General features: G+C 42.9%; 1 protein-coding gene across 7 annotated transcripts in view; it reads right to left on the reverse strand.

Moving 5' to 3' along the window:
• The window catches only part of PPFIA2 (PTPRF interacting protein alpha 2), a 642,070-nt gene that overhangs the window by 272,303 nt on the left and 343,161 nt on the right, over nucleotides 1–26,606 (reverse strand). For all 7 annotated transcript variants that reach the window (XM_065559858.1, XM_065559854.1, XM_008166061.4 and 4 more), the window contains one exon: nucleotides 23,335–23,436. In XM_065559858.1, coding sequence (XP_065415930.1) covers nucleotides 23,335–23,436 — 102 coding nt within the window. The remainder of the gene's footprint in view (nucleotides 1–23,334; nucleotides 23,437–26,606) is intronic.

Genomic DNA, 26,606 nt, shown 5'->3' on the forward strand with positions numbered 1-26,606 from the left:
TCCAGGCAAATTGTTGCTACGATTTTTCTATTGGAAAAAACAGTTTTTTTCTAATGCATTATAAAGAATCTAAAAAGTACAAATGAATTTTAGTCTTATGATATGTGTCATAAAATCCCCAAGATGGAATTCATTATTATCTATTGCTGGTAGAGCTACACTTTAAACCACAGTAAAGGTAGCAAGGTAAACAGTTGAATTAACATGGTGTGTTTAGAAATCCTGAGTTCTGGTGACCACAAAGTGAAAAGAGGTCTTTGCTATTTAAAAAAACAAACAAACAAATCCCAACCCCACACATTTAAGAATGAACTAAACACCTTTTTAAAAGTTTAATAAAAACAAAAGCCACATGTATGGAGATAGCATTTCTAGGATTTCCATAATTTTCTTCTTTTATTGTGTAGACAATTAAGGCCCCATATCAGCAAGGCACTAATGCATGTGCTTGATTTTTGTGGAACAGAAATACATGCATAAAGTTAGTAAAGTTAGCTGAATTACGGACTTAACCAGGGAACCTACTCATTTACATAGGTCAGCAATGACACATGGACTGAGCTTAGACAAGTGCACAGTTATTTTATGCATTATGAGCTGGCCATTAACTGCATAAATTTGAACATGTGAATGTGTTTTGAAGGTTTGAGGCTTTAGTCAATACACTGAAATCAAGGGAGTTACTCACAGGTTGTAGGCTTTGCAGGAGCTGGGCTTTAGTGAATTAAAAAAAAATTCTCTCTAATATTTATTTATTTATTTATTTAATTCCAATAGGCCATTTTACTAAATTGTCAAAACAGGAACAACAGGATAATACACACCTTGAGCAATGGGACGAGAGATGGAGGACTCAAGGGAGAAACCAAGAGAAAAAAACTGGGGGAAAGTGGACAGAGGCATAGAAAACTAGAAGTAAAGGAAATGTAGGAAAAAAGATGATGGTGGAGGAAAATGCATGGGGTGAAGAAAGGATGAAAAAATACGCTTTGAAGAAACATCGATCCTGAAAAAGACAGAAGGAAAGCTGCATCCAGAGAAAGTGGAGTTCAGGGAAAGAAGAAAGAAAATAAAGTTATTTTTTAATTTATTTAATTAACTTATTACAAAGTGTGGTTGATTAATTGTTTTGAAGCAATGATCTAATAATAGTTTAACTATTCACGTTAAATCAGGAAAGAGCACATTTCCCCGTCCTTCTGCTCAAGAAGAATTGTACAATGCATTTCATGTATATTTTCAACAGCTTTTGTTCTGAAAAGCTGGCAGGTATGTATTTGATTAGATTAAATAGTACTAAAACACACACACTCTGCCTGAAGCAACTCCTCCTATGTCCTCTCAGAAACTTGTGCATCTTGCTTTTTTATTTGATTTGGCAAATGTGTTTAATATGGGTGGGACTGATTTTCAAAAGCAACTTTGTTATTTAGGAGTGCAATTCCTATTGAAAGTTAAAGTCAATGAGACTTGCTCTTCTAAGTCACTTAGGTACTTTCTATCCTATGTTGTTAAAATGACTATTTGAATATAAATGTATTCAGTATCAATATGTGTTCCAGCATTTTCTAAATATCTGAATCCTATGGAAGTTGTCCTAAATACTGTTATTTTATAGTAAATCACAAAGGCCTAACATATAGCAAAGTTTTATGAAAATACCAACCCTTAATCTTTGGTTGCAGATAGATAATGGCCAGAAAAGACCATTAACCTAAAGATACTGAGATATATACTCTTTGAAAGCAACATAAAAAGCTAATACAATGAGTTCTGCTCTTATTTTTGCAGTATATTATAAAAATTAGTTACCATCTGGACAGGTTAATACTAAATTGGTCGCAATCTGGAGTTGGAGGCTTGTTGATGGCAATGACCAGGGAGATAGTTGTATCTGGATTAATAACCAGACCAGATTGGTCATCGGCAATTCACTAAACTGAGCCACCTAGACAATGTCATCAGCATATTGGAGATATTGAAGCAGAATGGTGTTCTGCTAAACACCACCAACAGCTGCCTCCTGAAGCTTTTCCATCAGCCAATCAATGCCAATATTCAATGATGGTGACAGAACACAACCTGGCCAAACTCATGTGGAAATAGGAAACCATGCCATGTATCTATTGATGTTGAGCAGATGGCAACTTTCAAATACCTGGGAAGGGTCATGGACAGTGCTGGAAGATGCTCAAAAGATGTAGACACTCATATAGCAGGCAACTGCACAATGTTTTGGGCCCTTCTGTGGCTTCTGTGAAGATGTCGTAACATCAAACTTGCAATGCAGCTACAGATCTATGGAACTATGATTATACCAATTTTATTTTATGGGCAGTGAAACATGGGTGCTGAGAAAGGCTGAAAAGTGGAAAATTGACATTTTCAATTTTCATTGTCTTCGTCAACTGCTCCATATTAGGTGACAAGACAAGATCAGCAATGAGGATATTCATAGCGGAAGCCAACAACTTCCTCCATCAGTACTGGTTTGGTTTAGGTGGTTTTCTTGGTACAAACATATTAGGATGGAAGACCAACACAATACAAAGATTACCAAGGAATACTACTGTGGAAGATGTGGCAATTTCCTGCTATAACCTTGAAAAAAATTGAATTAAGTTTAAGTATCTTTGGAGTCCATTGTATTAAATGCAACGTATGTAGTACTGTGGATCAGGATGACCAAAAGACTATATTGAACAAATGTGGCAGACAAGAATGGTCTTTTGGGACAATATCTGTGAAATGGATTCTTTGTGTGGGTTTACCTAGACTTATTGCTCTGATAACACAACACTATATTCATTTTCACAGTCAAGTCTCTTCAAAAAACATGAATGTTTTAAATGGTTTGTCTTCCTGAGATAAGGTAATCCGTATCAGGTATTTATATAAGAGGGAGGTGTTCTGGTCTAGACAAGACATTCTTATGGGTTTGTCTCTTGACCCAAGTATCATCTGTCTGCCATAGCAATTAACTTTGATTCCAAAGCACAAATTTCAACAACAAATATATATTTTAAACATAGCACAGAAGGAAATAGTATAATTTTAAAGCAAGGTAAAGTTTAAAATGCAGCTTTTCTGAGTTTGTATAACACCCTTAGGGATAATAAACATGGCATTATGGCTAAAGATGGTTTATCTTCCTGACATTTACTTGTCCTTGGCGACAGAAAGCAGAAACCTCATGCAATTTCCTTAACCAGGCTGAACATTTTATATAGTATATTATATTCTCAATCACCTGGCTATAACATACTTGTAGCTATATCTTAATATTCAGAAAGGGTGCAAACAAGTTTGTAACAACCTAATCTTAAAAATAAGTTATAATAAGAACAGCCATACTGAGTCAGAACAAAGGTCCATCTAGCCTAGTAGCCTGTCTTCCAACAGTGGCCAATGCCAGGTACCCCAGAGGGAATGAACAGAACAGGTAATCATCAAGTGATCCATCCCCTGCTGCCCATTCCCAGCTTCTGGCAAACAGAGGCTAGGGACATCATCCTTGCTCATACTGGCTAATAGCCATTGATGGACCTATCCTCTATGAATTTATCTAGTTCTTTTTTTAACTCTGTTATAGTCTTGGCCTTCACAACATCCTCTGGCAAAGAGTTCCAGTGGTTGACTTGTGTAGTGTGAAGAAATACTTCCAGACCAATGGTACAAAACTGTCATGTAGATAAGTTCTAAATCAGGAACTCTGAGCTTCTCCTCCCACTCTTATTAATCTCTCCTCATATGGAAGCTGTTCCAAACCCCTAATAATTTCTCTTGCCCTTTTCTGTACTTTACCTATTCCAATATATCTTTTTTGAGATGGGGAAACCACATCAGCATGCAGTATTCAAGATGTGGGAGTACCTTGGATTTATATAGTGGCATTATGATATTTTCAGTTTTATTATCTATTCCTTTCCTAATTGATACTAACTATAATTTTGTATGTATAGTTGGGATTATGTGCATTACTTTGCATATATCGACATCGAATTTCATCTGCCATTTTGTTGCCCAGTCATCCAGTTTTGTGAGATCCCTTCGTAACTCTTCGCAGTCTGCTTCGGACTTAACTATCTTGAGTAGTTTTGTATCATCTGCAAGTTTTGCCACCTCACTGTTTACCCCGTTTCCAGATCATTTATGAACATTCTGAACTGTACTGGTCCCATCCCAGTACAAACCTTGGAGGACACCAGTGTTTACCTCTCCCTATTCTGAAAACTCATCATTTATTCCTACTCTTTGTTTCCTATCTTTTAACCAGTTTCTGATGCATGAGAGGACCTTCCTTTATCCCATGACAGTTTACTCTGCTTAAGAACCTTTGGTGAGGGACCTTGTCAAAGGCTTTCTGAAAAATCTAAGTACACAAAAATCCACTGGATCCCTCTTGTCCACATGTTTGTTGACCCCCGCAAAGAAGTCTAGTAGATTGGTGAAGTATGATTTCCCTTTACAAAAACCATGTTGACTCTTCCCCCACAAATCATGTTCATCTATATATTTGATAATTCTTTTCTTTACTATAGTTTCAACCAGTTTTCCCGGTACTGAAATTAGGCTTACCCACCTGTAATTGCTGGGATCACCTCTAGAGCATCTGGCCTAATTTTATTAATATAATTTTGGCATCAGACCCCTAAATATCTATTGTCAGTCTGTGATACATAACACAGACTCTTATTTTTGGTAGTAGAACAGGGGGGGAAAGAACCACCGCCAAAGGGTGGTTATTAAGGGATTCTGAGGTCTGGGACTGCTCCATTTGCTGTCTCTTTCCTCTTGTGTTTCAATTTAACATAGTACTGTGTTATGCACTATGATGTCACTATCTCACACATGCCATTATACTGAGCACATTAGTGTGATTTGCAAACAAGAGGCATAAAACAGCAAGAGGGCAGTATGTGTAGCCACATGAGCTACACATGCAATGAGGCTGCTGAGCTCACTACAAAATCAATGTCAAGCAGTCACAGAGGTGCTTCCAATCTCATTATATGGGACAAAAGACCATCTCCACCTGCCATAGTAGTGGCAGGTAGACACAAGATGAGCCACCAAAGCCCCCTCCTCTTCTCCTTCCCACGGAGGCCCTTGCCTTCTTAACCTGGTGCTACATGTACAAGTTTATAATGCATCCATCATTTGTGTTTGAGGGTTAATGAAGATTACATAATTAAATACATGGCCTGAAAGACTGCATTCTCCATTCCTCCCTTATATACACACTTTGTGGCTTGTGACAAAAACCCACCAGTGGGCATAAAAAAGGTGACCTAAATAGAGGGCTAGATCTTGGGAGGATGTCATGGAAAATTACAACAGGGTCATAGAGCAACAAGAGGGATGACAGTGGGGGAATCTGCTCAACATATTAGATGTCTATACCTATGTGCAAGGAGCATGGGCAATAAACAGGAAGAATTGGAAATATTAGTACATAGGCTAAATTATTACTTAATTGGCATCACAGACACTTCATGGGACAAATCTCATGACTGGAATAGTGGTATAGAGGGGTAGCTTGTTCAGGAAAGGCAGGCAAGGGGAAAAGGAAGCAACTGTTGCATTCTACATCAAGAATATATACATTTGTTCCGAGGTAGAGAGGCAGAATAGTTGAGAGTTTCTGGTTGAAGATATGGGGGAGAAAAGAGAGATAATGTCATGTTAATGGTCTACATAGACCATCAAATCAAGATGATGAGGCATTTTTAGAACTGAAATATCCAAAACACAAGACTTGGTAATAATAGAAGACTATAACTACCCAGACATCTGTTGGAAAAACAATATGGCAAAACAAAAAAATATCCAGTAAGTTCTTGGAATGTATTGGGGACAACTTTTTGTTTCAGAAGGTGGATGAAGTAACCAAGGAAATGGACATTGTAGACTTGCTTCTGATACACAGAAAGGAATTGGTTGTGAATCTGAAGATTGAAGGCAGTTTGGATGAAAGTGATAGGAAAGGAGTAAGATCAGTGGAATAAGGACAATGGGCTTCAACAAAGTAGACTTTAACAAACTCAGAGAACTGGTAAGTAAGGTCCCATGGGAAGAAAATCTAAGGGGAAATGGAATTCAGGAGAACTGGCCATTTCTCAAAGACCTAATATTAAGGGGCAATATCAAACTATCCTGATGTGAAGGAAAGATAGGAAAAATAGTAAGAGGCCAAGATGGCTCCATCAAGAGTTCTTTAATGACCTGAAAAATCAAAAAAGAATCATACAAAAAGGTAGAAACATGGACAAATTGCTAAGATGAGAACAAAATAAGATGAGCACTAGCATGTAGGGACAAAATCCAAAAGGCTAAGGCATAAAATTAGTTACACTTAGTGCGAGATATAAAAGGCAATAAATACATTGGGAGCAAGAGACAGATGAAGGGAACTGTAGGAACTCTACTTAGCGAGAAAGGAGAGCAACTAACAGACAACATCAAGAAGGCTGAGGTGTTCAATGCCTATTTTGCTTCAGTCAGGTAACTGTGACCAGATACTTAACACAATTAACATTAACAACAAGGGGAAAGGAATGCAAGCCAAAACAGAGAAGATCAGTTTAAGAAATATTTAGATAAGTTATATGTATTCAAGTCAGCAGGGTCTGATTAAATGCATCCTAGGGCATTTAACAAACTAGCTGAAACAATCTTTGAACCATTAGTGATTACCTTTGAAAACACATGAAGGACACGTTAGAACCCAGAGGACTGGAGGAGGGCAAACATAACACCTACCTTTAAAAAGGGAAAAAAAGAAGACTAAGGGGTTTATAGACTAATCAGCCTAAATTGGACACCTGGAAAGATACTGGGACAAATTATTGCACAATCAAACTGTTAGCACCTAGAGGATAATACGGTTATAAGGAATAGCCAACATGGATTTATCAAAAACAAATCATGCCAAACCAATCTAATTTCTTTCTTTGACAGGGTTATTGGCCTCCTGGATGGGGCTGGGGGGAAGCTGTAGACGTGATATATCTTGATTTTAATAAGCCTTTTGACACAGTCCAACATGACATTCTCATATGCAAACCAGGGAAATGCAGTCTAGATGAAATTACTATAAGGTGGGGGCACAAGTGGTTGAAAGACCATACCCAAAGAATAGCTATCAATGGTTTGCTGTCAAACTGGGATGACGTATCTAGTGGGTTTCTCAGGGGTCAGTCCTAGGTCCGGTACTATTCAATATTTATTAATGACTTGGATAATGAAGAGGAGAGTATGCTTACAAAATTTGCAGATGACATGGTGGTGGGAGGGTTGCAAGCATTTTGGAAGGCAGGATTAGAATTCAAAATGACCTTGACAAACAGGGCCGACCTTTGGGGTGGGCAGCCAGGGCAACCTGCCAAAAAAGATGCCGTGCGCTGACCCAGCCCACCACTCCACCTGCACGCTGCAGCCAAGTGGACACAGCACTGGTTCCTCTCCACCTGGCCCAGTCCCTCACCCCCTGCTCCTCTCAGCCAAACCCAGGGCTGTCTTCTCCCTGCCCCCCTCCCACTTGCTCTTCTTGGCCATCCGGCTGCCTGAGGGCTCCTGCAAATGATGGGTGTGGAGAGGAGCCCTCAGCTGCTGCAGTTCCGGTCCAGCCCCACCTCCTCCCTCCAGAGGCTTGTACCACTTGGTGAAGCTAGCGGGGGGGGGGGGGGGAGGATTAGGGGGAGGCTTGGCGGTAGACCCAGGGGTTTCTGACTGCCATGGACCATGGACAGCTGGGTTTCCCCATGGCGCAACCCCTGTCTCCTCCCTGGGCTCTCGGGCCTCTGCTGGGCCTTGGACAGCACTGGTGGGATGCTGCTGCACATGCAGATCTCCCTACCCCTCTCCCCCCGAGCCCCACCATTATTCAAATGAGGAAGCCGGGGAGCATGGGGTCCCAGACCATGCTGGGCAGGAGGCGGCACCAGCAGCTAGTGGACCGACACCCTGACCAGTGGATGCTCCTTGCTCCAGGTAAGCCCCATTGGCCCTGGGTCCTGTGGAGCAACTAGAGTCCCATTGCCCTATCCCCCCTCCCAGCGCCCCTGCGGGAGACCCAGTGCACCCTGCCCCATCCCCCCACCAGCACCCCTGGGGGAAACTCAGTGCCCCATGCCCCATCCCCCCCACCAGCACCTTTGGGGGAGACTAGACCTCCCCTAGGTCTTTCTGTCCCATCCTCCAACCAGCGCCCCTGGTCTAGGGAGGGATGTGGGTCTGGTGCACTTTGGGGGGTTCAGGTTGGGGAGGCATGTGGATCGGGTCCAGTTCTGTCTGGGGAGGGATGCAGGTTGGGTTCAATTTAGAGGGTTGGCCTGGTCTTTTGGGGGCACAGCTGGTCCTGATCCTAATCTCTGTGCCTCTCTGCCTGGGGGGAAGGGCTAGCGAGACTAGCAAGTATGAATAATGACATTGATGAATTAAAGTTTTTCATATTTTTTTATTTTTTAAATGTTTTAAACAGTTTTTAAATTCGCCTCAATTTCATACAAAAATTTAATTCAAGTCCTGATAGTTCGTATGAGAAATGTGAAGCATGAGATAGTGTGATGGTTCCCTTTTAGTGGGAGCAGCACACAGCTGGTGTTTTGGTCAGCTTTGGCTTTTGTTAGCTGTTTTTACCCACACACATTTAGGGTGACCAGACAGCAAATGGGAAAAATCAGGACATGGGGTGGAGGGTAATAGAAGCCTATATAAGAAAAAGACCCCAAAATCAGGACTGTCCCTATAAAATCGGGACATCTGGTCACCCTACACACACACTCCCTCACACAGTTTCCCCCAACACACACACCATGGCTCCCTGCATCCAAGTCACTTTCCCCACCTGTGCTGTGCTGTGAGGCATCAGGAGCTGCTGCTCTCGTGCCCTCTCCTTATGCAGCCCAGACAGGGAAAGTGACCTGGATGCAGGGAGTTCTGATGTTACTCCTCGCTCCCTCCATCACAGCCCCCTAGGGGTGTGTGAGGCAGAGGAGCAGCAGTCTGGCAGTAATGCCAGCTGCTTTGTGGATCCAGGTCAGTTTCCCCATTTGGATGCAGGAGGAAAATGCAGGGGTTAGGAGTGAAGAGGGTCCAGGGATTAGAGGTGCAGCGGGGGAGGCCTTTGAGGCAAAGGGAGGGAGGGGAGCCTGGGGAGTCCATGGTGGCCATATGCACCAAAATGCAAGTTCGCCCAAGGTGCCTTTTTCCCTAAGGCTGGCCCTGTTGACAAATGAGAGAATTAGTCTGAAATCAACCAGACAAAATTCAATAAAGACAAGTGTAAAGTTTTGCATTTAGGAAGGAAAAGTCAAGTGCACAAATACAAATTGGAGAATAATTGGCTAGGCAATAGTACTGCTAAAAAGGACCTGGGAGTTATAGTTTATCAGAAATTGAATGAGTTGACAATGTGATGTGGTTGCTAAAAACCTAATATCATTCTGTGGTATATTAACAGTAGTGTTGTATGTAAGACCTGGGAGGTAATTGTTCCAATGTACTTGGAATTGGCGAGGCCTCAGCTGGAGTACTGTGTCCATTTCTGGGTGCCACAGTTTAAGAAAGAGTTGTACAAATTGTAAAGAGTTCAGCAGAAACCAACAAAAATGATAAAAGGTTTAGAAAATCTGACCTATGAGGAAACGTTTAAAAAAAACGTGGCCATTTTTAGTCTTGAGAAAAAGAAGACTGGGAGGGTGAAGGGACCTTCAAATATGTTAAGTGCTGTTGTAAAGAGGATGGTGATCAATTGTTCTCCAACGCCACTGAAGATAGGACAAGAAGTAATCAGCTTAATTTGCAGCAAGGGAGATGTAGGTTAGATATTAGGAAAAACTTTCTAACTATAGGATAGTTAAACACTGGAATAGGCTTCCAAGGGAGGCTGTTGAATCCCTGTCACTAGAGGTTTCTAAGAACAAGTTAGACAAACACCTGTCAGGGATGTCTAGGTATACTTGGTCCTGCCTCAGTGCAGACAGCTGGACTAGATAACCTCTTGAGGGCCCTTCCAGACCTACATTTCTAGAGTTCCACACTATTTTATTTGCTCCTTCCTGTTTACTTTCCCTCCTTCTTGTCCTTCTATCTTTATGGAAGAAAATTTAAGGTATCTGGGATACTGATTAAATGAAAGCTCTTGTTTTACAACTTACACTGCACATAGTGAGATCCATGATTTTACTAGTATCTAGAGGAAGGGAGATTACCAGACCCAGGCCAAACATCAATTTGGTCCAATCTCCTGTTCCTAAGAGCCTCCCATTTCAGTGCTGTTGACTCCATCAGCTCCTGATGACTGGTGGTGTCAAGTAGTTCATGGTCAGAAAGAGAGATGGCCCCTGACACAGCCTGGGTCCTGTCTACTGAGGATCTTGAAGATCAGGATCTTAAAATTAGATCTAGTATTGCACAGAGAGTCAGTGCACCATAAGGAGTAATGGGTAAGTTTCTAATCAGGTTTACTTTCTGGCATTCCTGCACTAACACAATGCAAGAGAATGATTAAATCCAAATGTACTACACTGTCAGTTAAAGTTTAAAAAAAAACCTAATCATTTTATTCAATCTTTTGTTGTAGGATGCTTGTTTTTATACCACTAATTTTGGATCTACATACTTAGGGCCAGATCCTCAATTGGTGTAGAATGTGTGTAGAATGGTTTATTTCCACTGAAATCAAATATCGTTATTCAAACTTACACTAAGTGAGCATCTGGCTTTCAGTGTACTTTTAAAATGATGCAATAAATGTATGGAAGATACAACATATATGATGCTGGGTTACACAGTTATGAAAGAGCAAATGTTCCTGTTTTGTTGTTTAGTTTTTTTCTCCTGTTCTAACTAATTAGTAATTAAAGCCTCCATGAATTGTACCAATGCATAATTTCCTTCTCCTTCCTCTGGAGAGATGGAAGGCATGCTTTGTTCATCCACAATGTATAAAAACAAAACCAAGAATTATCCCAAAATAAGCTGCTTCACGATTTATAACATGCTAATTACTAGAATTTCAGAGTAGCTTTCAATTCTATTTGTGTAGCTTAATGTAGAGATAACTTATTCATTGTAAAATAATGAAATATATGTTTTATAAATATACTCAGATAATATACATTTTGTACTTTTTACATATGACAAAGAGAAATACGTGTTTCAATAGTGTTGCTGGCCCAAAAGGGCCCGAGGAGGCAGCAACAGTGGGGTTCATTGCCCGGTGTGCTTTATGCCAATAATCACACCAGGTGTGGAGAAGCAAACCAACTCTATTCAAGAGCTTTGAATAGGCACTAGGAGACCAGCATGTCTTAAATTAAGCGCAGCACATACAAGCAAGTTTTCCCTTTTATATTTCAAGCAGTTTCTGTGCAAGCCTTTGTTTGGTTTTACCCCTACCCCTCCCTCCCAAACAACAGTTACAATATGCACTACATTAGTATGTGAGAAAAGTTTTTGTTTATCTGTTTATTTATGGCCTTTGCAGGTTAAGACGTAGAGGCTTCTTTTCCCCCCCTTTCTTTCCCCGCTCTTATCACTACAGCATTTGCTAGTGAAACTGCAGCTGTCTGCTAGAAAAGCTGACCAGTACATTTTTGCTTCAGCATGTAAGCAGTTAGCATAGAAGTAGGTGAAAGTTTTTAAGATGGAGTCACTGTGGCTTACTTAGACCCAGAGCAAAGGAGTTTCATCGGCACTTATGGCCTTCCACTCCCCTGAGTTACCTGGTAGCTATGCCTAGTGACACCAACAATCCCTCCTTTGAGAACACTCAACAAACCTTTGGCAGAGTTTTCTTATACTCTAAAGACAAAATGCGATTAAGCTTCATACAATTGGGATTATCAATAAGAGACTATAAAGGAACCTTTGGGGAATGGGAGGTACAAATCTTACGTAGAGATTACCAGGCATTCCCAGTGACCCTTACTGTTTTTTGAATAACAGCTTAAGTTCCAAATTGTTACTGGCAGTCTTTTTCGCAGGCTGGACAGTTTACTGTTCAGGAGCGGGTACTGCTTTTAGTCGAGAGTGATGAATCCAGTTCTTGTGTTCTTCGACCTTTGCCGCTGTGTGGAAGACAAGCAGGACGATGTGGGGTTCCTTTCACTTCTCTTGGAGAGGCTTGTTCTTTCAGGTCCACATGAGAACGGAGTTACCAGGTTGCAGGGAGTGGACCGGGGCATCCAGCAGAAGAGGCTGTGAATCTTTGGTGTATTTGTGAAGAGAAGAAAGAACAGCAGACAGAGAGCACATGTACTGAGACAAGAAAGCACGCCCCATTTTCCATTTCCCTGCCAGAACCGGTGTACCATTTAGAGGCTATGCCCTTCCAAACATAATCTTGAAGGGACTAAGCCCTAACCTACCCTTGGGGAGAGCATGAATGCGGAGTAACACAAGGGGCAAAGCATCAGGCCACCTAAGAGAGGCCTCCTGACAGACCTTTGAGAGGTGACGCTTGAGTGTCTGATTTGTACGTTTCACTACTTCACTGGCTTGTGGTTGCCATGGTGTGTGGAGCTTCCAGGGGATTTGCAGAGCACTTGATATTTTTTGAACAACTTGAGATGTGAAGTGTGTTTCGTTATTAGATTTTATTTACTGGGGGAGGCCAAAGCGAGGAACGATTTTCTTGACAAACTTAAGAGCCACTGTTTTGGCAGTGTTGTTACGACATGGGAAGGCCTCAGGCCATTCACTGAATTGATCCACCAAGACGAGGAGGTACCTGTACCCTAGGGTCCTGGGAAACTTAGTAAAGTTTATTTGCCACACCAATTCTGGGCCTGGGGTAGGTTCCAGAGTGGCTGGCAACACTGCTACTCCTGGTCGAGCGTTGTTCTTTTGGCAGATTAAACATTCAGCCTGTGCCTGTGATGCTAGGGGTTTAAGTCCAGAGGTTAGAAAATATTTATTTATAAGCTGGGTAAGAGCCTTTTTGCCTGCGTGTGTGGTTTGATGCTGTTTTTGCAACGCTGGTCGGATCAGGCCCTGGGGCAAGAGGATTTTTCCCTCTGTGGAATAAAGCCATTTCTCCTTTTCCTGGAAACCAAGTCTGTCAGCCAGGTTTTTGTCCTCATGGGAGTACTGAGGAGCTGCAAGCTCACCTACTGATGGGATGAGGGCATGTATTTGGGCATTTTTCTTTGTTGGTGATTTTAGGGTAGCAGCGTGCTTGGCTTTCCTGTTTGCTCTGGCATTGCCCTTGGTTACATCTTGATCTTCCCTTTGATGGGCTTTGCAATGTACACTGCTACTGCTGAGGGGAGTTGTACCGCTTTTAACAGCCGGAGAATTTGAGACCCATGCTTAACCGGAGAACCTTGGGCTGTTAGTATTCCGCTTTGCTTCCACAAACCAGCGTGAGCATGCAATACCCCAAAAGCATACTTTGAATCAGTAAAGATATTAACCTGTTTGTTTTTTGCCAGCTCGAGTGCACGAGTCAGGGATACTAGTTCAGCAAGTTGGGCAGATGTCCCAGCAGGTAAACTTTCAGTTTCCATGATATCATGGAGAGACACAACAGCATAACCAGCCCTCCTTTGCCCATTTACAACAGTACTACTGCCATTAGTATACACTTCAAGTCAGCATTTGGGAGTGGCTGATCTTTTAAATCTGGACGGCTAGAGTAGTGTACATCTATGATTTCCAGACAGTCATGTTCCTGCTTTTCTGTTTCTGGTAGCAGGGTAGCTGGATTAAGGGAGGGACAGGTTTGCAGGGTAACTTCAGGGTTCTCTAACAGTTTCGCCTGGTACCGAGCAACCCGAGCCTGTGTGAGCCACAGACCACCCTTAGTATCCAGCAGGACTTGGACCATATGGGGAATATACACTTGCACAGTTCCTCCGAGTGTCAGTTTTTCAGCTTCCCCAAGCACTAGGGCAGTGGCTGCGACTGATCGCAAGCATGCTGGCCAACCTTTTGAAACTTGATCCAGTTGTTTAGAAAAGTATGCCACGGGACATTTCAAGGCACCTAGTAACTGAGTAAGCACTCCCAGGGCTATCCCTTTCCTTTCATGCACATACAGTTGGAATGGCTTAGAGAGATCTGGCAGACCCAGGGCTGGTGCTTCCATCAGTTTCCTTTTCAAGATTTTAAATGCCCTGTTCGCTTCTGGGGACCAGTGAAAGGGGTCATGATTCGCTCCCTTAACACATTCATACAGAGGTTTAGCCCATAGTCCAAACTCTGGGATCCATATTCTGCAAAAACCTGCCATGACCAAAAATGCTCTAAGCCGTTTACGGTTGCTGGGGATAGGAACTTGGCAGATAGCCTTCTTTTTGTCATTTGAGAGTCGTCTCACCCCCTGCCTGATGTGAAATCCCAGATATTGTACTTCAGGGAATGCAATTTGAGCTGTGCTTCGAGCTACCCTGTATCCTCGGAGTCCAACAAAGTTCAGGAGGCTCACAGTAGCTTTAAGACAAGGGATTAGACCCACAGCAGCAATTAACAAATTATTTACATATTGCAGAAGGAGGGCTTTGTCCTCATTGTCCCACTCCTCCAAGTCTCTGGTCAGAGCCTGGCCGAACAGAGTGGGGGAATTTTTAAATCCCTGGGCCAAAACTGTTCAGCAAAGCTGCTTCTTAACCCTTCTGTTGTCCTCATTATGCCTTGCAGTATTTTGCAGATCTCATAGTAGCTTGGGCACATTCAGGCCCCCCTTTCTCTTGGTTGTCAGCCAAGTCTTAGCTGTGAACAATGTCCTTGGATAGGGCCAGCATGACTGAGCTTGCTAGCTATATTTTTCAGTTAACTTGCTCTGTTCTTTTTCCTTCTTCCTTTTTTGGCTTCTTCTAACTTCCAAAGGAACCTTCCACTCTTTACTTATACACCTTTTTCCAACAATGAACACATACACATTGCCATTATACACCCTTTTAGTAACATAACTTTTATACAGAGCTTTGAAGCAACAAACCAGGACGAGCACACTCACTTTTGAGGATTCCACTCTGTACAACCTCCAATGTCCAATAGCTTTCCTTTTTAAACCTTAAATGCCTTCTTTGTGCCTCCTCCTTAGCCTTAGCTATAACCTGATTTCGCTCCACTTTAGACAACAAGGTTCTTATAAGTATATTGCAATCATCCCAGTCAGGCTTATGCTTGCCAGACACCCTTTAAAGATTGAAATAAACTTGCTTGGATTCGTTGAGAATTCCCCTGCTTCTACCTTAAAAGCAGCTAAGTGTACTGGGTTAAAAGGAACATGAGAGAACACTGACACAATCTGGGCTGCACGCTCCTGTGTTCCTGGATGGGCTACCACATTCTCAGTAATCAACGGATACAATCCCACCAAGGGGGTACTCTCTGGAGCCTGTGGGGGTGGAGGAGCTGAAGGGGACACCAATTCTGCCATTACAACTGTAGGAGGGTTTTGGGGTTTAGCAGCAGATACTACCGAGTCTGTCGAAGTTAAATGGCACTTATGCAAAATATCAGTCCTATTTTTAACACCATAAACGTATACGCATAGAGATGTTCATTCCATTTACCTGTTCTCTGACAAAACAAAAGTAACTGAAGGATCGTGTTGTAATTAAGTGATCCTTCCGGTGGCCACCTTTCTTGGCACTCTAACTGTTACTGAGGCCAAACAACTGTACAGAACCTTTTCAATTTACTTTTAATTAACTGGTCCGATCCAAACACTTTCCAGTTCCCCAGAATGCATTCTTAAGGGTGTACACTGTACCCTGCCGGCTGTACTTTGTCCCTGCCCCATACTCTAGGGAGACACTGGGCGTCCCCAGGTCAAAATAGGTAAAGTCCCCACTGGACTGTTCCTACCTTATCCAAGGGTCCGGTTCTGCACCGTCACCCACAACTGCTTCTCCACTGTCCGTGTGTGTTGCACCGTTGTGCCCTCCGGGGTCAAGCAAACCACGTCTCCGCTGAGGCCCCCGATGAAGTCACTGGTGAGCGCTCTGGGCATCGGTTGTTGTCGTAATCCGTCGGCTGCCAAGAGGGATCCGGGCAAGACTAAATTTCAGCCTCGAGCCCACCCAGGGATGCCAAAACTGTTGCCGGCCCAAAAGGGCCCGAGGAGGCAGCAACAGCGGGGTTCATTGCCCGGTGTGCTTTACGCCAATAATCACACCAGGTGTGGAGAAGCAAACCAACTTTATTCAAGAGCTTTGAATAGGCACTAGGAGACCAGCATGTCTTAAATTAAGCGCAGCACATACAAGCAAGTTTTCCCTTTTATATTCCAAGCAGTTTCTGTGTAAGCCTTTGTTTGCTTTTACCCCTACCCCTCCCTCCCAAACAACAGTTACAATATGCACTACATTAGTATGTGAGAAAAGTTTTTGTTTATCTGTTTATTTATGGCCTTTGCAGATTAAGACGTAGAGGCTTCTTTCCCCCCCCCGTTTCTTTCCCCGCTCTTATCACTACAGCATTTGCTAGTGAAACTGCAGCTGTCTGCTAGAAAAGCTGACCAGTACATTTTTGCTTCAGCATGTAAGCAGTTAGCAAAGAAGTAGGTGAAAGTTTTTAAGATGGAATCACTGTGGCTTACTTAGACCCAGAGCAAAGGAGTTTCATCGGCACTTATGGCCTTCCACTCCCCTGAGTTACCTGGTAGCTATGCCTAGTAACACCAGCAATAGGAAAGCACATTTTTCATAGTTTATAATCCATTTTTAGTATTTTAATTATTTGTAAATTCTGAATAGCAATTCCATAAAAAATTAAGACCAGAGTATTATACAGGGCTTAAACATAATGCAGGCATTGATAAGGCATAGATTAGGCACAGTACAACAATATTCTAAAGCATGCGAGTACACTGAAATCTAAGTAGATTTTCTCTCTCCATCCAGTCCACTCTAGAGCTCTTACATGGAGAAGTTATTCCTCTCACTTGTTTGAAAACAGTTCCATGTGATTCTATGGGCCACATCCACACATCTTACCTATACCTTTGGTCCTGCTTAAAACAATGGGACTATTGGTAAGTGGAAAGCAAATCGGATGCGGCCCATAAAATTGTTGATTTCACCAAGGGGACAAAATATCCCAAGCAAGTGAGCACTGGTAAAGAACAAATGTTCTGTAAAGTGGTGCAGCTTCACTGAATCAACTGGCAGCACCAGTTTACACCAGCAGAGAATTTGTACCTTATGTTTTTAAGGGCACGCATTTTCAATTTTCTAAAACGACATTTCAGAGATATTTCAAATTGTTTTCTCTTAAATATCTATGAGTTCTGGGGAACTAGATAGGTGGGAGGATTTGTAAAGAAATATATAGCCTTTCACCTCTAGATTGCTAGCTAATATCCCGCTAGATCACTAGTGACAGAAGTGTGTTACCATGGATGTTTAGTGGCTTCTACGACATGTGCTTGATATGCTATGTTATGTGCTTCCCAGTCGACTCGACAACTATCTAAATCACAAAAAAGCCACCACATTTCACAGTAATTGGTACCTTTGTTGACAGCCTCAAAAGATTAAACAGGCAAAGAGACTGAGCTATCTTCTTGCTCTGGCTGGTCCTCCAGATCAGCAGGTCAGTTCGAGAAAGCTTACACTGTCACTTCTTGTTCTGCAAGTGTCCTGTGTACAGGGACCATCATTCTCCAGGGCTGTCAGCAAGCACTGAACTTACATGAAATATGTTTTCTCTCTTAAAACTATTACCTCAGATTTCTGAGTCCTGTTTTTCTCCTCCAAATGGTTATATTTACAGAATATAGAAGGAGACAAGCAGAATTTTCACTTTTAATTTCTAATTTAAACAAGGAGCCTACCCATTACCATTAAGTAAATAAAAAATGTTATCAAGTTTACTACAGTATATTCTTCAGGAGTTTTCAGAAACAATATGAAAAAGTTTACAGAGCTTCTGTAGCAGATCGCTTGCTGAACTGTTAATTTAGGCAGATACTTTACTACACCCCCACCCCCCAACCGCATTTACATTCATTTTGATTACAAACAACAACTTTGTTGGGAAAAGAAGAGATGCTTTAACTAAGAATTATCAACTGGCTCAGGTCAGAAAAGAAAATGTCCTCATTTTAACATAACATATGTTCATTTTTAGTTTTAGCTTCCTTTGATATTCCCTGATATCTGAGATTATCACAATTAATGTACCACATTGTTCTGTGTTCCAGCTCTAGAAGAGATCCTATAATACCTTTCCATATACTGTAAGGATGGTTATTCTTTCAAAACTGAAATTAGATAGTAGGATAGGCACATACTCCTTGGGTGCTCTGGGGCTAGAACACCCATGGGGAAAAAATGGTGGTTGCTGAGCACCCACCAGCAGCCAGCTCTCCACCTCCCCTCGCAGTACCTCCAGCCCGCCGACGGCCCCACTGATCAGTGCCTCCCCTTCCCTCCCAGTGCCTCCTGCCTGCCATGGGCCAGCTGTTCCACGGCATGCAGTAGGCACTGAGGGGAGAGGAAGGAGCGAGGGCGTGGTGCACTTGTGGGAGGAGGCAGAATGGGGTGGGAAGAGGAGGGGTGATGGCAGAGCGCGAGCAGGGCAGGGGCGGGGAGGACTGGGGGCAGCTGGGAGGGGTCGAGCACATTAGAAAGTCAGCGCCTCTGCTCAGTAGTAGAAATTACTATAGAAATTTCTAATCCTTCTACTACTTTTTCAAAGTCACATTAAATGATTTTACTGACAAAAACATATTTGTCTTGCTGTCATCAGTGCAGAGCCAGTCAATATAGGTACGGGTGGTTCAGTTCTGTTCTATTTTGCCTCACATGTTGAAAGAATTGCCAGCTATGTTCTGAACTGAAAAATATTTCTACTAGGGCTGTCAAGCGATTAAAAAAATTAATCACAATTAATTGAAGTTTTAATCGCACTGTTAAACAATATTAAAATACCGTTTATTTAAATATTTTTGGGGTTTTCTGTAGTTTCAAATATAGGGTCAAGGCTGGGGGCTCTGAGATTCAGCCCGGCCCGGGGCTTCAGCCCCCGTCAGGTGCATGGCATGAGGCTTCAGCGCCTCTTGGGGCGCAGGGCTCCAGGCTTCAGCCTGGAATGGGACTTTAGCCCCTTCAGGGCTTCAGGCCAGCATGGGGCTCAGGGCTTAGCCCCTCTTGGGTTTGGGGCATGGGGCTCCAGCCTCCCCCAACCTTCTGGGAAGCTGCTGGCTGGGGCTCTTCCAGCCCCCATCCCTCCCATCCCCTACGCTGCCTCCAGAACTGGGCTGCTCCAGCCCCACCACCCACCTAGCTGCAGGCTGAGGCATCAGCTCCCCCCAACCTATGCCTCCCTGCCTCCTTCCCCCCCCCCCCCACGAGGTATGCAATTAACACATTAAAAAAAGTACGCATTAATTTTGCTTTCAGTTAATCGTAGGCGTTAACTGTGATTGACAGGCCTAATTTCTCCTGTATCTTATGATAATGTAAGAAACAGAAAACACTTGGATGAGGCCAAAGGTGAGTACCTCATCCCAGGGAAGAAACCCACTGCAGGGTTGAATTTAAGAAACACTGTGAGAACGAATAGACATTTTCTCAGGGGGCTCTGGTTGAGGCAGGGAGCTGAGACCCTGCTCTCTTTGTGCCTAAGTTTAAGGTTTCCATAGACTGGAACGCCAATGAGCGTACGGGCAGGAGTTCCTCCTTCCTTTTCTCTCAGCAGCACGTGAAGAATTTGGGCTAGAACTTGTTTCTGAAAATCAGAGTATCAGGGCATTTTAAGAGGCTCTATTCTTCAAAAGAGGAGGGGATTGTCACAGTTTCAGGATAACTGCACCTGTATTCCTCCTCCATGGTACGTTGAGGGCACCCACTCAAGGTTTCTAGTTTCCAAATGTTACCTCCCCTTGGTGGAGACCCTCACCTCTCCTCCTCCCGTCCAGGATTTTAAGGCTGCACAGCTCTCTGGCTATACTGGGATATCCCCAGAAAGTCAGTATGACTAAAGGCCAGAGCCCATGCTTTGCTTTCTCTGTGAACAGTGTATTGCCAGCAGTTATAAGTTATCACACAGCCCTTTTTCAGTAAGCACATTTATTCTTAAGGGAAAAGCACTACAGAAAAAACATAATAAAAACAATATACAGATATAAAACACCATACTAAACATACCAGGAGTCACCCATCAGTCTTATGGGGCCCTGGCAGGCCAAAGTCTTTCCAACCCTTCCGCAAGGGTTGCCCCCCTTGGTCAGAAGATCCTGCCTGTTTGCTGGATCAGAAAGAAGACCCTGAGTCAGTTTAAATACAGCCTTTTTATACCAAAAATGCTTTCTTTGTCTGTTGGTCTCTGGAAAATCCAGTTTGAACCAATATATGCAAGCCTCTCCAAGAGTTGGCACCTCTCTGGAAGTGGTTGTAACCTGAGTAATTCATCTTAATCACTCCCACTGTTCTCAATGCCTGGAGGAGCTGTGGCAATCTCCCCGCCCTGGAACTGCATACAATCCCTGGGGCACCATTCATACACTTAATACAATATGGTCCGTAAAGATACTACAGATATTGGTTGCAATATCTGTCACGGGGGCATAAAGACTTCTGAGAGCGAAAGTATCTGGGGAGGCTAGGTAAGCCTGCCCATGGCTGTGTCAAATGTAGTGAGGGGGTTGGGTTAAGACAAGGGGAGAGTCAATTGGTCTCACTTATTTTGGCTTGAAGGTTTCCTCTTCTGAATGCCACGCTATATCTTGGTTCTTGCTATATTATTAGTTTATTAGAATACTTTTGTTTGCTTAGTAGGCTGTTTTTGCAGCATCATATTCTGAGAACAACATGTCTGTATCAGATTATGAATTCTATTTTGTAGTAAATTCTGAACACATCTGTAAACTTGCCTGAGGGTAGCTTATTGTATTGAATTACAGACAGTGCCCTGTCCAGGAAAGGTGTTTGACACTTCATTGAAGCCACCAAGACTGATCTGGAGCCAGCAACTTTGATTGTCTCTCATGCACATGGAACAATGGTTTTTCTACGCAGAGGCGTGCAGGTGAGGTAAGCATGACTGGGGGAGGGGACTGTAGCATCCCAGTGAAGCACATGGTTAAGAGACAGAGAGTTTACTTAAGGGCGCAGTGCTGCTCTGGGTGGGAGGGCTGACCATCCTCACATTTAGGGAGGTCTTGCAGGAAGGTTAGAACAGGAGAGTCTCTGCCTAGCCTGAAACACTGACAAACCTCAGAGTCACAGAAGGGGTGAGATCAGATCAAGGACTGGTGTTTCTCAGGTCTTTGGCTTTATTTTCGAAGATCTGTAACTCTTGAGGGCTTTAAGAGTAAAGATTCTGTCATTAAGAAATTCCTTTGATAAGCCTGTGTTCTTTGTTTTCCTGCCTCTTTGTCCCTGCAGGGACTAATCTAGAAGCTCAGAGTGCCCAGAGCCTAGGTAGAGCTCTAGGGGAGCATGTATACTCGATGGGGGAAAGAGGGGAAGTGGCTCAGGAGGTCTCAGACACTAATTTCTGGACACAGGGGAGCGAGGTGGTGGTACTCCACATCCCAAAGAAGGGTGTCAAACAAGAGGTATGAGCCTGCCCTGAACTCCTAGAACAAGAAACAGTGACTAGATTCTACCCATGCCAAGTGGCCTTGAAAGCACATGGGTCCACTTGCAAAAGAATGGTGACTGTATAGTACGGTACCAGGCTAGTTTGTGACACACATTATTTATTCAACAAAGAACTCTCAACTCTGATTGTTCTTGTAGATACCAGGTTGACCTTGCAGTGCTGACATAAAAAAATAAATAAATATAAACTGAAAATTCAATTAATATGGTACTGAGATTATGGAGAGGAAAAAAATATGTAACAAATGTCATTTTTACAAAGTCACTTATAGTACATGCACAATAGTGCTAAAAAGTGCACTTTGATGTTTAGCTTTATGAGATTTAAAGTTACTGTAATGCTAATGCAGATTCATCAGGATCAGCCTTGTTTGTTTGTTTGTTTGCACAGTTGCAGGTATCTCAAAAATTCTTGAATGTCTGTCTCTGACTTGCAGTGTAGTTGTAGTTGTGTTGGTCCCAGGATATTAGAGAGACAATATGGGTGAAAAGTTCCATTGGTCCAATAAAAGATATTACCTCACCTACCTTGTGTCTCTGACTTGATTGTCAAGTTGTTCCATTCTTCTTTCCATAGCCTTGGTTTGGATGAGTACATTAGTTTATCTGCATTTACTATATAGTGTATTTTTTCCCAATCTCTTAGGTCTTCATCTTCGATTTCTAACTCCTTCTCCATTCCCATAACACATTGGTAAGTTTATTAATTTTAGCTGCCAGGATTTCAAATATACCCTCCAGCAAGGTCATCACATTCTATAACCTTTATTCACTGGTATTGGTTGCCCTAATAAATCTCTTGTTCTTCACCTTGCAGAGGAACAGATTGTCTGCAAGTTTCATGGTTTGAAAAAGTGGTGTCAATGTCAGAGCTGGATTTAGCACCTGCTATGCCCTGAAGCTGGCATTTCTCAATCCTTTAGCAAATGTGTATTAATGACCATTAGCTTTTCTTGGGTGATTCTTTCCGTTAGAAACTTCTGAACAGCATCAAATCCATCATATGCATCAGCACACATTTTTAATGGATATAAATATATATGCACCTATCTACATATTACAGATATGCTACCATTTAAAATTGGCACTCATTATTCAAGAGCTACAGTATTTTAGATCTAAAAGGGTGATTTCTTTACATGTTTTCAAACCTGATTACAATACAAACCAATGTACACTACCAGTCAAATTCTGCCTTCAAGTAAGTATGGGGAGAATGTGGCCCTCAAGTTTTCCAGGACTTTGAAATCCTGGCCTTGCTGAAGTCAACAGCAAAACTTCTATCAACTTCATGGGGCCACAATATCGGCTTCAAGTGTATTAAGCACATTATAGTCAAAATTATAATGGTTTGTTTCCCTCACATAAAATACACCTCTACCTCGATATAACGCTGTCCTCGGGAGCCAAAAAATCTTACTGCATTATAGGTGAAACCATGTTATATTGAACTTGCTTTGATCCATCGGAGTGCACAGCCCCTCCCCCCCGGAGCACGGCTTTACCGCATTATATCCGAATTCGTGTTATATCGCGTGGCGTTACATCGAGGAAGCGGTGTATATCACACTTTCTTGTAGAAGAATTGTAGTAAACTTATCTCTTTACACAATATAAACAAGTTCTGACAAACTTGATATTCTTATGTCAGGATTATGATCATTATTAATACAAATTAACAGGTGTAGGCACACAGTTGTATTCCTTCTGCTTCATACAGAGTTAGTGCTAAAAGCATACACCCATAAAAAGTCTACTATATACTTACTCTTGTGTTGTTTCTTTCAGCCTTGAGTTCTGAAATCTCTTCTTCTTTTTCAAGCAGTTGCTCCCTACACACATTTAACTCTTTTGTCAGTGCAGCGAATTCCTATAAAAAAGAAATAAATATAAAGATTATTTTAAATGTACATTTTGGAGGGTATTCCCAAAATTAATCTGCATTGTAGCATTTAGGATTTAATATTTAAATACCGTATATGCTCGTTCATTAGCCCGTTCATTTATAAGCTGACCCCCCAAGATGGTTAGGTAAAAATAGCAAAAACTGTATGACCCTTTCATAAGCCGACCCTATATTTCAGGGGTTGGCCAACTTTGGTTCCTGCCTCGGCTAGTGGGCCTTGACGTTTTGCTTACCTGAAACGTTCATAGGCACAGAGCCCCTCAGCTCCCAGTGTCCGCGGTTTGCCGTTTCCAGCCAATGGGAGCTGCGGGAAGTCGCGCGTCACTTCCCGCAGCTCCCATTGGCTGGGAACAGCGAACCACAGCAACAGGGAGCTGAGGGGCTCCATGCCTGCAGATGCTCCAGGTAAACAAAACGACAATGTATTAGATATTCAATTCAATGATTCCATAGAGTTTAAAATCATCAAATTTTGGTGTAGACCCATTTATAAGCCGACCCCCACTCTTTGATGCAACACTTTTTTACCAAAAATATTCGGCTTATGAACAAGTATATACGGATTTTTTAAAAGTCCAGAAAGGCAGCAGTATAAAGTTAAAACAGCATAGATAAGTATTATCGTCTATAATAAATATGTATTTGTGGTTACTGGTACATAATTCATAACTATGTGTAACTAAAGGATTCTAGAAAGTTATAGGGTCAAAGTCAGCTTCAGAGCTTGGCCAGTTAAAATAGCTGAGGATCTGGCCTATAATCTAGCAAATTATTTCTGAACATGTCAAATTATTTTGATAAGAGAATGGGAAGCAAATTAATTGCAATACCGTAATCAATAACATCAATAAGCTGTTTCTATAGCACTGTCCATACAATGATCTCAAAAAGCTCTACCACATTAGCATTTTAAGGTACCAATTCAAGAAAGCATCCTATTCAGGACAACATTTAAGCATGTACTTAACTTTAAGCACTGGCTAAAGTCCCATTGAATTAATAGGTCTTTAGCAGGTGCTTTAAGTTAAGCAGGTGGTTAAAAGCGGACATAAAAAGAAATGAAGTTTAGTGTACACTTAAGTGCTTTCCAAAATCAGGGCCTAAGGCACATAACTTTCCTGTAAGATTGGTAATATTCTGTTTTTGATTTGTTTAGGTTTTAACTGATTTAAAAAAAAAAACAATAAAAATACCACAAAGACACTTTTTCGACAGAAACCCTGGGCATGGCTAATGAAATGCACCTATTCAGAATACTGAGACATGTTTAAAATTACAATTGCCAATCAGTGAAACTGGCAGTATCTTTTTACCTTCAGACCTAAATTACCAACTAAACCAGGGGTGCTGGAACAATTTTTATAGTGGGGGCCCTGAGAGCCATTGAACCAAACTGTAAACCCTGCATATAATGGAAACCACTTCAAGTCAGGGGGTGCTGCAGCACCCCTAGTTCCAGCACCTATGAACTAAAACATAAAAAGTGATAAGAGTCCTAGAGTTTATGGCTAGAAGGGTCTCCTAGATCACCAAGTCTGACCTCCTGCATACCACAGGCCACCACCACGCAAGCACCCCCACACTAAACTCAAGTTCACTTTCCCTCATATACAAGCGTATAACACCCCCAACATCCCTCCTCTGAAGATAAACAGACTTAGACCAATAAAGGGAGTGAATTTCAATGACTAGACCCCTACCAAAAGCATCTTGATGACAGGCCCCTCTCTATGAAATGGAAGTATGCAACTCATGCACCTCTAGTTATGGCACCTGGAGCTTACAGCCTGGGAGAAAGCCATGTATGTATTAGTGTCATATTGTCACATGTTATGTATGTTGTGTAATACTAAAAGCTTTAATGTTTCTATTTGACATTTTCGGTTCAAATTAAATCATCAGCATGTCAGCAGAATATTATTTTGGGGCCAGTCTTGCAGTCTTTAGTCATAAAGGACTCCCACTGAAATCAAGACTGAAGGTAAAACAGAATTTACACTATATCATATGTGAAGCTGTGACAGGGTGTGCATACCCCGCACTAGGCGAGAAAGAGTTAATCCCACACTATGGGTGGAGGAAGTCCTACCCCTCAGACTGTGCTGGACATGCTCCAACTGCTGTGCTAGTATAAAGGAGAGCAGCTCAGCTCAATCTGGGATGGCCACCGAGGAGGAAGCACACTTGCTGGAGGCTCCAAGCCAGGAGCCGCTACAGCCCCTCACTGCAGGAACCAGAGATCCCAGGGACCAGACCGTAGAACTGCTACCTACAATTCGTTGGTGGGAGTCTGCAGGGCTGTCCTTAGGATTTATGGGGCCCTCGCAGTATTATTAAACTGGTGCCCCTATGCCCGACTTGGGGCACAGTTACCACCCCCACGGACCCCCAGAAGACACCCCCCCCATTGCAGACACACACTGAGCTTTGTACACAGCAGACGCTGGGGCAGTCCAGGCTCTCAGCCCAGGGGGCTGGGGGAGGAGGCAGCAAAGGATACTGAGCTGCCCGGCCTGCCTCACGGCGGTGGAGACGCACAGTTCCCCGCAGATAGCCCCATTCCTGCTCCCTCGCCGTGCCGGTGCATTTGGCTCTGTGAATACGGCCCCTGCCTAAGGAGACTGCAGCGTGCGCTGGTGTGCGGGAACCGACCCGCTCTTACCTGCTGTCCTGGTGGTGCCCCAAATGTTTGGGTACCCTAAGCAGCCGCATATGTTGCATATGCCTAAGGATGGCCCTGGGAGTCAAGAGTTCCAGGGAACTACCCGCGTCAGGGAACCTGGAAACCCCAACAATATATGGACTACGGGTTCAGAAGACACAGTAGGAAGGGAACAAGGAGGCAGAGTGAGTGGTATTTCCCACCCACGTAAGGTCAGCATGTTGCAGTAGGATCCCCACTTACTGGTGGCAAACGCACTCGCCACTGACAGGGCTCTGGGCCGGGACCTGTGAAGTTGGGTGGGCCCAGGTTCCCCTACCCTTGCTGCCACTCCCCCCTTTGGTGTTGGCCCCTGTACTGGACATTGGGCCGTACAGCCCTGAATGCCAAAGGCAGCCATATTGACTCTGGCCATTAGGCCATACAGCCCTGAACCCCAAGGGCAGCCATAATGACTCTGATCAACGGGCCA

Source organism: Chrysemys picta, chromosome 1 (assembly GCF_011386835.1).
Source record: "Chrysemys picta bellii isolate R12L10 chromosome 1, ASM1138683v2, whole genome shotgun sequence".
NCBI classification, from domain to species: Eukaryota; Metazoa; Chordata; order Testudines; family Emydidae; genus Chrysemys; species Chrysemys picta.